The following is a 17,223-nucleotide window of genomic DNA, read 5'->3' on the forward strand; positions in this document are numbered from 1 at the left end:
AATCCATGAGCACGGAATGTCTTTCCATTTCTTTGTGTCTTCTTCAATTTCTTTCAAAAATGTCTTATAGTTTTCAGCATATAAATCCTTCACATCCTTGGTTAAGTTTATTCCTAGGTATTTTATTCTTTTTGCTGCAATTGCAAAAGGAATTGTTTTTTCTATCTCTTTTTCTGAGATTTCATTGTTGGTATATAGGAAAGCAATGGACTTTTGTACGTTGATTTTGTAGCCAGCAACTTTACTGTATTCATTGATTGTTTCTAATAGCTTTTTGGTGGAGTCTTTAGGGTTTTCTATATATAACATCATGTCATCTGCAAAGAGTGACAATTTAACTTCTTCATTCCCAATTTGGATGCCTTTTATTTCTTTCTCTTGCCTGATAGCTCTGGCGAGGACTTCCAACACTATGTTGAAAAGCAGAGGTGATAGGGGACAACCTTGTCGTGTTCCTGAACGTAGAGCAAAGGGCTTCAGCTTTTCACCATTAATTATGAGATTAGCTGAAGGCTTGTCGTATATGGCCTTTATTATGTTGAGGTATTTTCCTTCTATACCAATTTTAGTAAGTGTTTTAATCATAAATGGATGTTGTATCTTATCAAATGCTTTTTCTGCATCAATTGATAGAATCATATGATTTTTGTCCTTTATTTTGTTTATGTGATGTATCACATTGATGGATTTGCGAATGTTGAACCATCCTTTTGCCCCGGGGATGAACCCCACTTGGTCGTGATGAATAATCTTTTTAATGCATTGTTGTATTCGATTTGCTAGAATTTTGTTTAGGATTTTAGCATCTGTATTCATCAGAGATATAGGTCTGTAGTATTCTTTTTTTGTGTTGTCCTTACCAGGTTTTGGTATCAGGGTAATGTTGGCCTCATAAAATGAGTTAGGGAGTACTGACTCTTCTTCAATTTTTTGGAAGAGTTTGTGCAGGATTGGTATTAGATCCTCTTTGAAGGTTTGGTAGAATTCACTGGTGAAGCCAGTGACTTTTGATTTTGGGAAGGTTTTTGATGACTGATTCAATTTCTTTACTGGTGATCGGCCTGTTAAGATTTTCCAGTTCTTCATGATTCAGCCTTGGAAGGCTATATGTTTCTAAGAACTTGTCCATTTCTTCTAAGTTATTAAATTTGGTGGCATATAGTCCTTCATAGTATTCTTGGATAATCCTTTGTATTTCTGTGGTGTCCGTGATAACTTCCCCTTTTTCATTTCTGATTTTGTTAATTAGTGTCTTCCCTCTTTTTATCTTAGTGAGTCTAGCCAAGGGTTTGTCGATTTTGTTAATCTTTTCAAAGAACCAGCTTTTTGTCACATTAATTTTTTCTATTGTCTTTTTGTTCTCTATTTCATTTAGTTCTGCTCTGATTTTTGTTATTTCCTTTCTTCTGCTGACCTTGGGTTTCGCTTGTTCTTCTTTTTCTAGTTTTTTAAGGTGTATCATGAGGTTATTTATTTGGGATTTTTCTTGTTTCTTGAGATACACCTGTAACGATATATATTTCCCTCTTAAAACTGCTTTCGCTGCATCCGAAAAATTTTGGTGTGATGTATTTTCATTGTCGTTTGTTTCTATGTATCTTTTGAGCTCTCCTCTAATTTCTTCTTTGACCCGGTCGTTCTTTAAAAGTATGTTGTTTAATCTCCATGTATTTGTGTTTTTTTCTGCTTTCTTTTTGCAGTTGATATCCAATTTCAAAGCTTTGTGATCAGAGAATATGCTTGGTATGATTTCAATCTTCTTAAATTTGCTGAGGCTGATTTTGTGTCCCAATATATGGTCTATCCTTGAGAATGTTCCATGTACACTAGAAAAGAATGTATAGTCTGATGTTTTAGGATGAAGTGCTCTATATATGTCAATTATGTCCAATTCATCTAATGTGTCATTTAGGGCTGCGATTTCGTTATTTATCTTCTGTTTGGATGATCTATCCTTAGCTGTCAATGATGTATTTAAGTCCCCTAGTATAATTGTGTTTTGCTCAATTTCTCCCTTTAGTTCTGTTAGTAGTTGCTTGGTATATTTCGGTGCTCCCTGATTGGGGGCATAAATATTGATGACTGTTATGTCTTCTTGTTGTATAGTCCCCTTTACCATTATGAAATGTCCATCTTTGTTTCTTGTTATCTTTTTCACCCTGAAGTCTGTTTCATCGGAAATCATTATGGCTACACCTGATTTTCTCTGGGTACCATTTGCTTGGAGTGTCAATTTCCACCCTTTCACTTTGAGTCTATGCTTGTCCTTGTAGCTGAGATGTGTCTCTTGTAGGCAGCATATGGTTGGGTTTAGTGTTTTGATCCAATCTGCTACTCTGTGTCTCTTTATTGGTGAGTTAAGTCCATTTACATTTAGGGTGATTATTGATATGTGAGGATTTCCTGTCATTCTGTCTTTAGTTTTCTGGTAAGGCTTTGTCTCCATTGTTTCTTTGCCTTTTTTTTGTTGTCTGTTATTTCTGTGTGGTGGTATTCTATGATGTTTCCCTCTGTTTCTTCTTTTATTACAGTATATATTTCATATTTGGATGTTTTTTGAGTGGTTACCCTTGAGTTTATGTAAAAGAAAGTTTGATATTTAGAGTATTCCAGTTTCTTCAGTACGCTTACTTTCTCTATTCCCATATTCCAGTTCAGGCCTTTACGCTCCCCCTTTTTATGTTTCGGTTGCCACAAGTTGTCCCTGTTGATGGTGGTCTAATAGCCTCCTTTAGTATTTCTTGTAGTGCAGGTCGTGTATTAGAAAATTCCCTCAGCTTCTGGATGTCTGGAAAGGTCTGTATTCCTCCTTCATATCTAAAGGAGATCTTTGCTGGATATATTATTCTTGGCTCATGATTTCTCTCTTTCAATAGTTTGAATATTTGGTTCCATTCCCTCCTAGCTTGTAGAGTTTCTGCTGAAAAAATCTGATGATAATCTAATGGGCTTTCCTTTGTAAGTTACCGTCTTCTTTTCCTTGGCTGCCTTGAGGATTCTTTCTTCGTCATTGATTTTAGAAAGCTTCAATACAATGTGCCTTGGTGAAGCCCTGTTGGGATTGAGGTAATTAGGTGTTCTATTTGCTTCTTGGATTCGAGGATCCAGTTCTTTCCACAAGTTTGGGAAGTTCTCATCGACGATTTGTTTGAATATATTCTGTTCCCTTCCCTCTTTCTTCTCCTTCTGGTATGCCCATTATTCTTATATTGCTCTTTCTGATGGAGTCAGAAAGTTCTTGTAGAGTTCTTTCATTTCTTCTAAGTCTCAAGTCTCTTTCTTCTTCCCTCTGTGTAAATTCCAGGTTCCTATCTTCGATGTCACTGATTCTTTCCTCCATCTGGTCAAGTCTACTACCTAAGCTGGATATTTTATTGTTAATTTCTTCTATTGAGTTCTTAATCTCCAGAAATTCTATTTGGTTCTTTTTCAAAGTTTCAGTCTCTTTTGTAAAATGCTCATGGTGTTCTTTGATTGTGTTTCTGAGTTCATTAAACTGCCTTTCTGTGATTTCTTGCATCTCGTTCAGTTTTTTCAGAATTGCAATCTTGAATTCTTTGTCATTTAAATGACAAAGGTCCATATCTCTAAGTTCCTTTTCTGGAGACTTTTCGCTTTCTTTCTGAGCTATCTTGTTGCCTTGGTTATTCATGGCAATCACTGATTTACTATTTCTCTTCCTAGACATCTACAGGAGTGGCTTCTGCAACAGGTTGATAGGTATGCGAAGAGCTTTTGGAGTTCCAAAGCTCTTTCTGCACCAGATTCAGAGCCCATATGTTTCAGCAGTTCTGTTTACTCCTGCAGGGATCCGCCCAGATAGGTGGGGCCAGGGGCGGGGTGAGTTGTGAGAGGTGGCCCAGAGCAATGGCAGCGACTACCACCACTGCTAGTCCTGCTTCCACAGCTCCCTCCCCTTTGCCGGAACTAGTTGAGCTGGGAATCTGTGTCTGCGGTCCACAGTTCTCAGAGCAGCAAATATTCTGTCCTTTGATCCGACACTGCTACTTTATCGCTTCTAGCACCGGGCAGGTGGGGGCGGGATGAGCTCTGGAGGGTAGAGAGGAGGCGGCTAACCTCTGTGCCTAAGGCTTCCGTTCTCCGCTCGGCAGTGAGGGTTAAACCACTGATTTCAGCCTTCTTCCCTCAGTCTTTGCTCCGAGGTCTGCCGTGAGCGAGCGTTGGGTTCAGCTGTGCTATATGCTGCCCCCTCAGCCCTGTGGGCCGTAAGCGGAGCCCTAGCAGTCCGAGTCCTTCCCTCTCCCGCAGTTGCGGAAGATCCGGGCGCAGCGGGCTCCGAGCACTGAGCTAGGTCTGTGTCCTGTGCCCGCGCGGCTCCGTCTCCGCACTTCTCCTCTCCCTCCTCCCCGCTCGCGCGATTCACCCACCTTTAGGTGAGTTCAGTAGTGGGCCTCTTCGTCTTGCCTGTCTGCTGTGCAAGGAGTCCTTTGTGGAGTTATTGTTGTCCGATTCGTTGTAAATTCCAGGGGAGCGTTACAGAGGCTCACCTCACGCCGCCATTTTTTTCCGAAAACCTCGGAAATTGCATTTTTAAAGAGTACCATTTGCAATGGTACTAAAAAATAAAATACTTAAGTATAAATATAAGAAAGTGTGTGCAGAATTTGTATGCTGAAAACTGAAAAAATATATGTTAATAAAAGAAATTAAAAAAGACCTAAATAAATGGATTGGATGAATGGAAGACTCAATATTGTTAAGATGTCAGTTCTTTTCATACAACCTAGAAATTGAATGAAATTACATCAAAATCCCCTCAGGAAATTTTTTACTGATGAGCTGATTCTAAAATTAATATGGAAAAGCAAGGAACTAGAATAGCTAAAACAATTTTGCTAAAGAATAACAAGGTTGAAGAATTCATGTTAACTCATTTCTAGACTTACTTTAATGGTATAGTAATTAGGACATGCATGGCATTGACAAAAAGATAGACACACAGATCAGTGGAACAATATAGAGTTCAGAAATAGACCCAAACAGATATGGTCAAGTGATTTTAAAAAAGAAAATAGTTGTGATGGCAATTCAGCATAGAATTTTCAACAAAAGGTGGTGGAACAATTTGACATGCATATTCAAAAAAATGAACCTAACTGCCAAAAAAAAAAAAAAAGAACCTTGGGGCAGCCGGATGACTCAATTGGTTAGAGCCTGAACTCTCAATAACAAGTTTGCCAGCATGGGATGGTGGGCTGCGCCCCCTGCAACTAAAGATTGAAAATGGCGACTGGAGCTGGAGCTGAGCTGTGCCCTCCACAGCTAGATTGAAGGACAACGACTTTGGAGCTGATGGACCCCGGAGAAACACACAGTTTCCCAATATTCCCCCCCCCAAAAAAATGTATACTTAAAAATAAAATGTATACTTAGAAAAAAGAAAAAAGAGCAAAGAACCTTCACCTAACTCTCACAGGTTGTATAAAATTTAACTCAAAATAGATCAGAGGCCTAAAAATAAAACATAAAACTTCTAGAAGAAAACATGAGAAAATTTTTTTGAGTTTTTTTCTTTTTAGGCAAAGTGTGGTATATAACAAGCATGATACATAAAAGGAAAAAAATAAATTGGACTTCATAAAAATTAAAATACTTTCCTCTATGAAAGACACTATTAAGAGAATGAAAAGATAATCCATAGACTGGCAGTTTATTTTCAGATCACATATGTGTCAAAGGACTTGTATCCGGAATCCATAAAGAACTCTCAAAACTCAACAAGATAAAACAACCAAATTTAAAAATGGACTAAAGATTTGAATGGACATTTCACCAAAGAAGACAGACATATGGCAAGTGAGCATGTGAAAAGATAGTATCATTAATATATAGGGAAGTAGAAATTAATGCCATAATCTGATACCCCCAATACACTTATTAGAATGGCTAAAATCCAACCAAAAAACCCCTTGTCTGTTGGTGAAGATGAGCATGTGAAGAAAGTCGCATATATTGTTGGTGAGAGTACAAAATAGTAGAACCATTTTTACACTTTGTCAGTGTCTTAGAAAATGGAACATACCATATGACCCATCATTTCCAGTTGAGATATTTAAGAAAACCTATGTTCACACAAACACAGCTGCTCGTTTGTAGTTATATTTGTAATTGCCTCAAAGTGGAAACTACCCAAATGTCCTTCATCTGGGGAATGGATAAGTGGACTGTGGTACATCCATAGGTGGAATACTACAACAATTACAAGCATCAAATTATTGATACTAACAATATGGATCAATTTAAAAGAGTTCATGCTCAGTGAACGATGCCAGTCAAGAGATGTATATGCTTTCTTCCCATTATAAGACTTTCTGGAAAAGCCAAAATTATGGGAATAATAAATACAAGTAGATCCGTGTTTTTCAGAGTTTTAAGGGGGAGGAAAGGGGTTGACTATAAAGGGATGGTGCAAGGGAGTTTCTTGGGGGGGAAAGGTGGAGCTGTTCTGTATTTTAATTATGGCAGTGGTTACATGACTTTATGCGTATGTTGAAATTCATGGAACTATACACAAGAGAGTTACTTTTACTAAGTCTAAATTTTAAAGTAGGTAAGTGGCTAAGGAAGAAAAACGAGAGAGTACCAGCTCTTTCTCCCTGCCCCTGCCCGCACAAAAAAAATCTACTGAAACTGCACAAATTTAAAGATATATACCATGTTCTTAGATAGCTTTTAGATGCCACTTTTCTCCAAATTCTCTCTCTCTCTCTCTCGCTCTCTCTCTCTCTCTCTCTCTCTCTCTCTCTATATATATATATATATATATATATATATATAAAAAATATAATTCCAATTGAGATTCCAAGAGAGTCTCTTATTTTAAAAGAAAATAATGAAGAAGAGGAAATTGACTGGCCTTGCCAGTTATTAAAAATACTGAAAGCCACTGCCAATCTGTCTGAATAGACAGATTGGTGGAAGGAAGCACAACCCAGTATAGATGGAAGCTTAATATGTAGAACAAATGTGTTCTTCAGGTTAGTGAGAGAAGAATAGTTTAACTGATTAACCATCTAGAGGAGAATACTGCATGTTCGGAAATGGATTCCAGATGGATTGAAAAGTTATACATAAAAAATAAAGTGTTAGGAGACTAAAATTTAGATAGTCAGATAATAGATATTCAATAAAATAAAAGATTGCTGAGTGACTGTGAGGTGTACCAAATGTTTATCATCTGAACAAAAGACTACATGCCAATCTTTGCTAGTTTTACAGATATAATTGCAGTTAAGTATTCATTTGTGTACCCATCTAGTCCTTTTTCTATGCATTTAAATATATACCAGAAAATGTAGCATTGTTCAAGATGGTTCTTTTTTATGTACAAAGTACATTGTACCTTTTTCTGTTTAGATTTTTTTTTTATTCAGTAGTGTGTCTTAGAGATCCATCCACAGTAGTACACATAGACCTATCTCATTATTTTAATTGCTATTTGGTTATAACCAAGTTTAGCATATTGTTATCCATTTGATCCTGGGCAGGCTACTTAACCATCTTAACCTCGATTACTTCATTTCCAAAATGGGTATGACAGTCGTAATGCCTATTTTAGGGGTTGTTGCGGGGACTAAATTGTGTGTGTGTGTGTGTGTGTGTGTGTGTGTGTGTGTGTGTGAACACTGCGTGGCAAATAATAAACTATTATTGACATTTTTGTTGTTTCTAATTTTAAACAATTATAAGCCATGCTGCACTGAATATCGTTTTATGTATTTCCTTGTATACATCAAGGAATAATATGATAAAAGGAACCAAATATGAAATTGTCTGAGCTCTGGTCTGCTGCTTTATAAAAGTTAAGTTTTAACAACAAAAAAAATCCCTTTAATGGAAGTATTTTGCTTCTATCAAGTTGCCATTTCTTTTACTCTCTTGAGTTTCATAAAAATGTATTCTATCAAGGTATATATTTTTATCTTAAAAAGTCTTTTGTTTGAACACTAACATATTTGCATCACTATTATGGATTTATATATTTCTTTGGTCATTTTGATGACACTTAGGAAAGGAGGAGAATTAATATGTTGTCAACCATCATGAAATGGAAATCATAGCTGAATTTATAACTAGCATACTTGATTATTTTTCTATCACATCAAAATTTAAAATAGTTCTATTATCACTCCCTTCTCAACTGCTTCCCCTTGCAGAAGACAAAAAATTTTGTTCTTCTGTATCTATTAGATTTTAATGAAGTAAACTGGAATTTCAATTCCAGGCTGTTCTTTTTGCATTATATATCTTTTATTTTAATTACTGTTTAGAAAATGCATTCAAATTTACCAACCACATAAGCCGCGATTATTTAGGCTTAACTCTTAAGCATTATTGGAAATGTCTTACTATTTCTTGTTCGCCACACTGTTTTTCTAGCGACTTTATTTGGTGACATTTTAATTGTAATTCTTTGAGTAATATTTTCAGAAAGGGTTTACTTTGTGTCCTTGTTTTTATGGAAATATATGTATTTTTCCATTATAAATTTGATGGCTTGGCTGGGTTCAGAATTTTAGGGCCATAGTCCTCCCTCAGAATTTTGTAAACATTGCTCTTTTGGCTTCTAGCATTTAATACAGTAAATTAGAGGTCCAAACCTTGCTTGAAGGTCTTTCATTGGTTGCTAACCTCACATTTTTGTCTGGAAATGTGTTGGCAATTCATATGTTTGACCAGAATAAAGGTCTAGGTGTCTAACATTTGATTATTCTGGTCCTGACATTGTAGATCATTTAGGTGTGGAAATTCATTGATTTCTTAGGGAAACTTTCCTACTATTTGTTTTTATTATTACTTTTTCTCATTTTGAGATATCGTTTTTCTTTTCCAGTAAAGGAAATTTTATTTTTCCAGTTTTATTGAGATATAATTCACATATAACAATGTTTAAGTTTAAGATGTATTACATAATGATTTGATATGTGTATATATTGCAAAATGACTACCACAAAAAGTTAACATGCAAGATATTGTTTCTCAAGATGTTGATTTATTATGCAAGTGGGTTTATAACAGTTATGAAATGTAGCAACGGGTGCATTGCTGTATGGTGGTGTCAAGGTATCTAACAAAGGTTATCAGTGATTATATAGGTCCTGAGAAAAGAATTGACAGGCAAAAATACATACATACATACACATAAATATAATAAAGTAAAGCACTCATTTGAGTGGTATTAGAAATGTGCACAAGAATTTCTAGGCTTTAATTTGGAACTTGTTCCTCCATTTCAGGACCGGAAATTAACCAAAGCTGAGCAGCAAAGATTCAAGGAAGAAGCAGAGATGTTAAAGGGTCTCCAACATCCCAATATAGTTCGATTTTATGATTCCTGGGAGTCTATATTAAAAGGAAAGAAATGTATTGTATTGGTGACTGAACTTATGACATCAGGAACATTAAAGACGTAAGTTGATCCTGATAGTGCTAATGGAGTTTTATTTGGAAGTAATTTTCAGGAGTCATAAAAGTTGCTTGTAAGATAACACTACTTTATTAAAGAATCTGTAGAATCTGAATCTAGTGAGTGTGTGACTTCAGGACAGGTTAAAATGTTAGGATGTTAATGAAGTTTATTAGAAAATACAATGTTGGGCTGGCCTGGTGGCTCAGATGGTTGGAGCGCTGTGCTCCTAAGGCCAAAGGCCGCCCCTGCTTGGATTCTCACATGGGCCAGTGAGCTGCGCCCTCTACAGCTAAGATTGTGAACAATGGCTCTCCCTGGACCTGGGTGCCTTTGAGCAGCTGGAGGTCAGCGTTAGTTGCCATGGGTATTATGTGCTGCCATGAGCAACCCATGGCTAGCGAGAGTGGCCGGCAGGTGTAAAAGCTGCCATGAGCTGCTGTGAGCGGCTGACTGATGACCAGCGACCAACAGCCTCAGCTGGGGTGGGTGGGAGTGGGGAGGCTCAAGGCTGCTCATAACACCAGCATGGGCCAGGGAGCTGTCCTACACCACTAGACTGAGAAACAACAGTTTGCACTGGAGTGGGGGAGGGAGTGGTGGAAGAAGGGCAAAAAAAGAAAATACAATGTTGAGAAATGAATGTTTGTGGGATATCACCGAGTTTTAGAATTAGAAATCATTGTAGAGATAATATAATGTCATTTTGTAAACGATACTGAAAAGTTGAGTATGTGGCCAGGTTCACATACCTAGTGAGCAGTACTATGTACTTATAATGTATTGTTTTATTTCTGACTACCATTTTTCATTTGATGGTATAATCACTTATTGGTGACTTTTAAATGTGGGGTATACATACTTTTTGTTTCCTAGCATCTTTGCACTAGAATTTTACATAGTTAAACCCTCTGGTGACTCTACATAAGCACTTTTTAGGAAGTAGAGAAGGACTTTCTTTTTAAAATTGTGGTGCCATACTAAAGGCTATTTTGATTGGAATGATTCTTGTTTTGAATTAAAAACGCTAAACTTGGTAGGATATCTTCTCTAAGAATAAGGCCTTAGATTTAAAATTTTCTTGCCATAACAGACAATGAAAAACAACTCAGTGATGCCAGTCATAGTAGAGCACGTGCAATATCTGCTAGCTTAAATGATTTACCCTGATATGGATCATACAATAAGCTAGGTATGTTTGTTTACATGTGGTCTTTTGTTTCTTTGTATAGGTACTTAAAACGATTTAAAGTCATGAAACCAAAGGTCTTAAGGAGCTGGTGCAGGCAAATTTTAAAGGGCTTGCAGTTCTTGCACACTAGGACTCCTCCTATTATTCACCGTGATCTGAAATGTGACAATATTTTCATCACGGGACCCACTGGATCTGTGAAAATTGGTGATCTGGGACTAGCCACCTTAATGCGCACATCATTTGCTAAGAGTGTCATTGGTAATGAACATTTTATATTTTATTGGCTGGGTAAAGAGACTTGTTAATTGTATATATGTCTAGATCAGGGTGTAGCAAACTACAGCCCATGGGCCAAATCTGGTCCGGCTACCTGTTTTTGTACATAAAGCTTTATTGGAACATAGCTTTATTGGAACATACATAAACAACCCACTTGTTTATGTATTGTCTGGCTGTTTTTCTATTACAGTGGCAGAGTTGTATAATTGTGACAGAGACCATATAGACTGCAAAGCCTGAAATATTTACCATTTAACCCTTTACAGAGAAGTTTGCTGACCCCTGGTTTAGAATGTGAATTTACTTTGAAATATCTATTATATATTGACTTATTTTGGAGACATCCTAGCGTATTTATTTTGTGGGATATATTTAAGATTATTGAAATATTCTGAGTATTTCAGAAAGAGAATTTAGTAATTTCATTCAGAGAAAATTTGAATAAGTTAGAAGAAGGATAGAAATAAAAACAAATTTTAGTTATCATTACTTAATTTTGAGCATTACGGATTGTCCTTGATCAGTATGGAAAGTTAAGGAAATACTTTAAGTGCTTTATATAGATATAGCAAGTACTCAATAAATTTTATACTTATAAATTTGCTTTTAGGGAGCAGAAATTAACTCAGATAATCCTTATGGCAAAGGGAATTTTGTCCTTTGCCATAAAAGGATACATTTTTCTTTTTAATAAAACTGTGGTTGTGCTGTTATTTTGTAGGGACTCCTGAGTTTATGGCCCCAGAGATGTATGAAGAGCACTACGATGAATCTGTAGATGTGTATGCTTTTGGAATGTGTATGCTGGAAATGGCTACTTCGGAGTACCCTTATTCTGAGTGCCAGAATGCAGCTCAAATATACCGTAAAGTTACGAGTGTACGTATAACTTGATTCTTTTTACTTCATAAATGTCCATATTTTATATTGAAGTTGGGTAAAGTCAACTTAGTAAAACATAGTTTTGGTTTAGTTTTGCATAACAGTGCTTAATTTAACATAATTATAAAGAAACAACTTTAGATTTATGCTATATACGTGTACTCTATCGGGGTCATATAAAATGCTTTGTATTAGGACCTTTCGGAAAACACGCAGGTATATTATCTATATTCAATTGTTTGTAAGGAATTTTTAGATATTTATTAGATGCATCTTATTTTCCATAGCTGAATAATACAGATTGCCTAAATGATTTTGAAGTTCCTTTTAATTCTAAAAGCCTGGTTATGAAAGGGCATTCAAAATATACTTAAATAGATAATAATATTTGATTCCCTGCTATGAATAATATTTTATCTTAGAAATTCTAAGGAACACATAGATGAATAAGAAATGTTTGCTACCCACATAGAGCTTACATTTTTAGTAGGACAATAATATAAATTCACAAAAAAAAAACCCTATAAAAACAAGAGGATGGGAGTAGGGTTTCCAAGCGGGAATTCCCTCCAGTTCTCAGGAATTTTTTTCACTTTCTCGTTCCCGAATCCCGAGAAGAGTTGGTCAGAAAATCAGGTAAATCAGCTCCTTGAACCCAAGTGGTTGGTAGCATCAGCCGTCACTTTGTGGAAACGATTCATCATGGAGAACAGGGAACAGTTAATATCTCGGGATTCGGGAAAGGGAAAGCGAAAAAAATTCCTGAGAACAGGCGGCAATTCCTGCCTGGAAACCCTAGATGGGAGTATAGCGAGGGAGGGCAGTAAGGGAGATAGAAGCAAAGTGTTAGGATTGTTCAAAAGAGGTTTACTTCATATCCAACTGAGTGGCTCAAGATAGGCTGCAAAAGAAATTGTTAGAGGGTTTCAGATAACTAATGCTAATAAGTACTGCCTTTAAATAGATGCTATATGTCATATGCTTTCATCTTTATATCCCTACAAGATGGTGCTATCTTCAATTTACTAATGATGAGACTGAAAATCAGAGGTTGTGACTTAGCCAAGTTCACACAACAACTACTAATGGTAGAGTTTGACCCCCAAATCTAACTCCAGAGTTTTGTGTCAGGAGACAATAAGACATAAGGCCAATGTCCAGAATGCGGGACATTCTATAGGACAAATGACCTAGTTTCTCCAACAAAGTAATTTACTTATAGCTATTATAGGAGACTTTGAAATAATATTGATTTGGAATGTTTATAATAGAGAAGCCCTTCTTAGGAATTTTCAAAAGTGTTTTTTAATAACATTGATTTTTTTCTAATCCCTCAAAATACTTGTTTATTATATTTTGCTAATTGGGGTTATACTGTATGTACATTTTGGGATCCTGTTTTTTCCCTTAATGTTACAGTATGAGAATTCTCCAGTTTATTAGTTACTTTGAGAAAATTTAAAATTTCTGCATAATATTAGCATATATATTACATAATTTATGTAATTTTGGCTCTCTTGATTTAGATTATAACTTTTTACTGTTATTTGTAGAGCTATGAAAAAATTCTTGTCAAAAAAGTTGTTAAACTTACACAGTATGTATTCATTTCATTTAAAACTTGAATATAGTTTAGTGGTAAAAATCATTATTTTCACAAGTGGGCTTTTCAATTGCTTAATTTGTGACTAGAAACGATTTTTATTCTCCCAGGGCATTAAACCAGCCAGTTTCAATAAAGTCACTGATCCCGAAGTAAAAGAAATCATTGAAGGATGTATTCGTCAAAACAAATCTGAAAGGTGGGTGCAAATACAGTGAAATGACATAACTGATGGATGCATTTTTCTGTTACCTTGCACTGGGTCATTTTTTTTACCTTTGAATCATGCTGGGTAGAACTTTTGAGTAGAAGCCAAACCATACTGTCTGGAGTGAGGTGTATCATTGCATCTTGTTTGCCATTTTAGACTTTAATATCACGTGCTGAATTTTCCTTGCACCAGCATTTGGGTTGTGTTTGTCTGTGTGTGTTGTGACAAGCTTTCATCACTTGAAGCATCATTTTAACAGTTAGCGGGCCTCCTCCCCTTAGGCTAACTTGCTTCTAGCAGTTGATAGTATACAGCTTCTGCAATGTCACCTACAGGTAAGTACTAAAATATTTTTTTTAAATGATAGTTTAAAAAAATTTAACCATCAGCTCACCAGATGTTTTTTATTTGATCATATGTCCTTTTGTTATGATAATGGTAAAGCTGATACAGATATTTTTGTTCAAGAAATAGTATTCTAGATTTATTTGTGTCACAATTGGTGTTTTTCTCACGGATAACTCCTTTTAGTTTTAGCTTATATTTCCCTTGAATTTGAAGTTTGGACAATTGCTGACTTAAATTGAAAGTTTAGTCATTTGATTTTTACTTTCTTATTGATTATGATTAATAAAGGTGAGAGGTCCTTTATAGAAATTATTTCTACCGTCATTTCGTTGACTGTCCCCTATTTTTATTATTTTTCTATCTTAGTGTTGCATATCTGAGAATCCATAAAGCCACTAAGGTAAAACCTGTTTAATTATAGCTTTATTACAGAACATTCTTAGTGTTTGTACCAACAGGTCATGTCTATGTATATATTTGTTTTAATTTGGTAAAATTATATAACATAAGATTTACTATCTTAGTCATTATTATGTGTACAATTCAGTGGCATTAAGTATATTCACATTGTTGTACAATTGTCACAGCTGTCTATTTCCAGAACTTTTTCATCATCCCAAACATAAACTCTGTACCCATTAAACAATAACTCCCCATTTCTCTCCTCAACCCTCTATTCTACTTAATGTCTCTATGAATTTCATTATTCTAGGTACCTCAAATAAGTGGAAACATACAGTATTTCCCCTTTTGTGTCTGGCTTATTTCACTTAGCGTAGTGTTTTCAAGGTTGATCTATGTTGTATTGTAGCATGTATGAAAATTTCCTTCCTTTTTAAGACTGAATAATAATTACACACACGTGCGCAGGCACACATATTTTGTTTATCCATTCATCTGTTGATGAACAGTTGGGTTATTTCTGCCATTTGTCTATTGTGAATAATGCTGCATGAATATTGGTATAGAAATATCTGCTTGAATCCCTGCTTTCATATATGTGTGTGTGTGTGTGTGTGTGTGTGTGTGTGTGTGTGTGTGTGTATGTACCATATACACTTAGTAGTGGAATGACTGGATCATATGATAATACTATGTTTTTTTATTTATTTATTTTTTAAGGAGGGTGCAGCCTACAGTGCCCTATGCGGGGATCGAACCGGCAACCTCGGTGTTATTAGCACCACGCTCTAACCAACTGAGCTAACCGGTCACCCCATACGTTTAATTTTTTGAAGAACTACCAAAGTTTTCACAGTGGCTACACCATTTTGCATTCCCTCCAGCAATGTAGGAAGGTTGCAATTTTTCAAAAGTTTCACCAATACTTGTTATTTTTTGTTGTTTGATAATAGCCTTCCTAATGGGTGTGAAGGGGTATCTCACTGTGGTTTTGGTTTTCATGTGCTGATTGTCCATTATTGTCCATTTGCATATCTTTGGAGAAATGTCTGTTCAAGTCCTTTGCTCTTTCTTAAAAATTTGGTTGGTTGTTGTTTTTGAGTTGTAAGAGTTTAGGCATGCTTTTGTTAATAAGCATGGCTGAAAATACTATGTTGAAGTAGCCATTTTAGTTTGGATTCTGATTGTTGTTTGTGCAACACTTTAATTATGATTGATTACCAAAGAACACTGGAATATGCAAAAAGATTCATGGCATATTAGTTTACTGGAAAGAGCACAGGCTTTAGTGTGAGACTAAGATTCAAATCTGGACTCATTTAGCCAGTGTGATCTTGAGCAAGTTACTTAACTGTTCCTCAAATCAGGTATTATTTTGATTATTAAAAAAGATAATGAATGCATATAAAATACCTAACAGTGGTAAGTATTTAATGAATGGTATCTTCTGCTGCTATTGCTATAATTATTCCTTAGTAAAATACTTTGGCAGAATTTTCATTGAGAGGCAAAGGGTTTAACTTGGTTGTGCCTTAAACACATCTCACCTTAACCTTAAAACTAATTAGTGTGAGCAAGGTTATTTGTTTATAACACTGTCTTAGTGAAGTATTTGTCTATTGATCACTAAAAAAAGAGAGTTGAAAATCCTTAATTTATAGGATGCCATGTTGTCAATATGCTTTATCTGTTTCAAATAGCAAAGGGAGGGGGGAGCTTTCTACATAGACATTATGGGATATATCAGTTTTAGCTCTCCCTAGCCTGTAATACAGAAAGTTTAGGTATTACAGATCTGTTTTATAAGTTGGTCAAAGGAAAGGAAATCAACTGCCCCAGCTTGTAAAAGAATCTTTTGAGCCCTATACTTTTTTTCTCTTCAGAGATGATTAATCCCTAATATTATGCTAGTCTTGTATCCATTGTATGTATACTTTGGCTTAAAACATTAGACATAAATACTTTAAGAAAACCATCGGACTTTGCCAAACTAAATTATAAATTAGGTTCACCCGTGGCATTCTCTAAAGAGTGACGTACACTGTCTAGATTATTGCTAATGGAGTCTATGAGTTCTATTTAAATTTCTAATTTACTTTAGAGTTTATATGTCTGGAAGAGTTTTTCATTTCCTTTACTGAGAATCTGTTGTTTGAATCTTAGTAACTTAAGCCAGTAGTTTAGGGAGACTACTTAATCCATATAATGTGTACTGTAGCACTTCTCCAACTCTCTGTAGGCATACTTTTAGGTATGTTTAAATTCAGTATCTAGATATGTTATTAATAATGTTTAATGTAGGTCACTACAAGTGCATGTTAGTTGGAATTTTTTTGCATCCTTGGTGTAATGCAGGGACTCAGCTCCCGCTCCCCGCTCAAGAACGCAGGATATGGTGAGGACAACAAGGAACAACAACGGAGCCATAGATAGGGGAGTCATACCACTATATTCTCGCTGGCGGTTGGTTGAGACACAAAAGCAGACATCTGCCAGTACCCCAACAAGGGGTTTTCCTGCACCTGCATCTCGCTGGCGGCTGGGCGAGTCACAGGAAATAGGATCATCATGATCCCCAGTGTAATCCACTTGCTGGCCGCAGTCCTAATGTAGCCATGGCAGTTATATCAGTGGACAATGACTAACTGGTTATAGCTGATGGGCAACTAGTTACAGCTGATAGCCATCTACTACCCAAGGTAGCACCTTTCCACATGAGGTCGAGAGCCTGGAAGCTGCTCTCTGGGACTCTGTCCCTACACTTGGTAATAATAATAAGTTGGATATAAGATTTGTTTTTTCTGACAAGTGTAGGGAAAGGTCCAGGAGAGCAGTTTCCAGGCTCTCGGCCTCACATGGAAAGATGCTAGCTCAGT

At 36.0% G+C, this 17,223-nt stretch overlaps 1 protein-coding gene across 2 annotated transcripts in view; it reads left to right on the forward strand.

The window, feature by feature from the left end:
• The window catches only part of WNK3 (WNK lysine deficient protein kinase 3), a 178,672-nt gene that overhangs the window by 52,133 nt on the left and 109,316 nt on the right, over positions 1–17,223 (forward strand). For both annotated transcript variants that reach the window (XM_081042030.1, XM_081042031.1), the window contains exons 3-6: positions 9,258–9,430; positions 10,660–10,880; positions 11,623–11,780; positions 13,497–13,585. In XM_081042030.1, the coding sequence (XP_080898156.1) occupies positions 9,258–9,430; positions 10,660–10,880; positions 11,623–11,780; positions 13,497–13,585 (641 nt within the window). The remainder of the gene's footprint in view (positions 1–9,257; positions 9,431–10,659; positions 10,881–11,622; positions 11,781–13,496; positions 13,586–17,223) is intronic.

Source organism: Rhinolophus hipposideros, assembly GCF_964194185.1.
Source record: "Rhinolophus hipposideros genome assembly, chromosome: X".
NCBI classification, from domain to species: Eukaryota; Metazoa; Chordata; class Mammalia; order Chiroptera; family Rhinolophidae; genus Rhinolophus; species Rhinolophus hipposideros.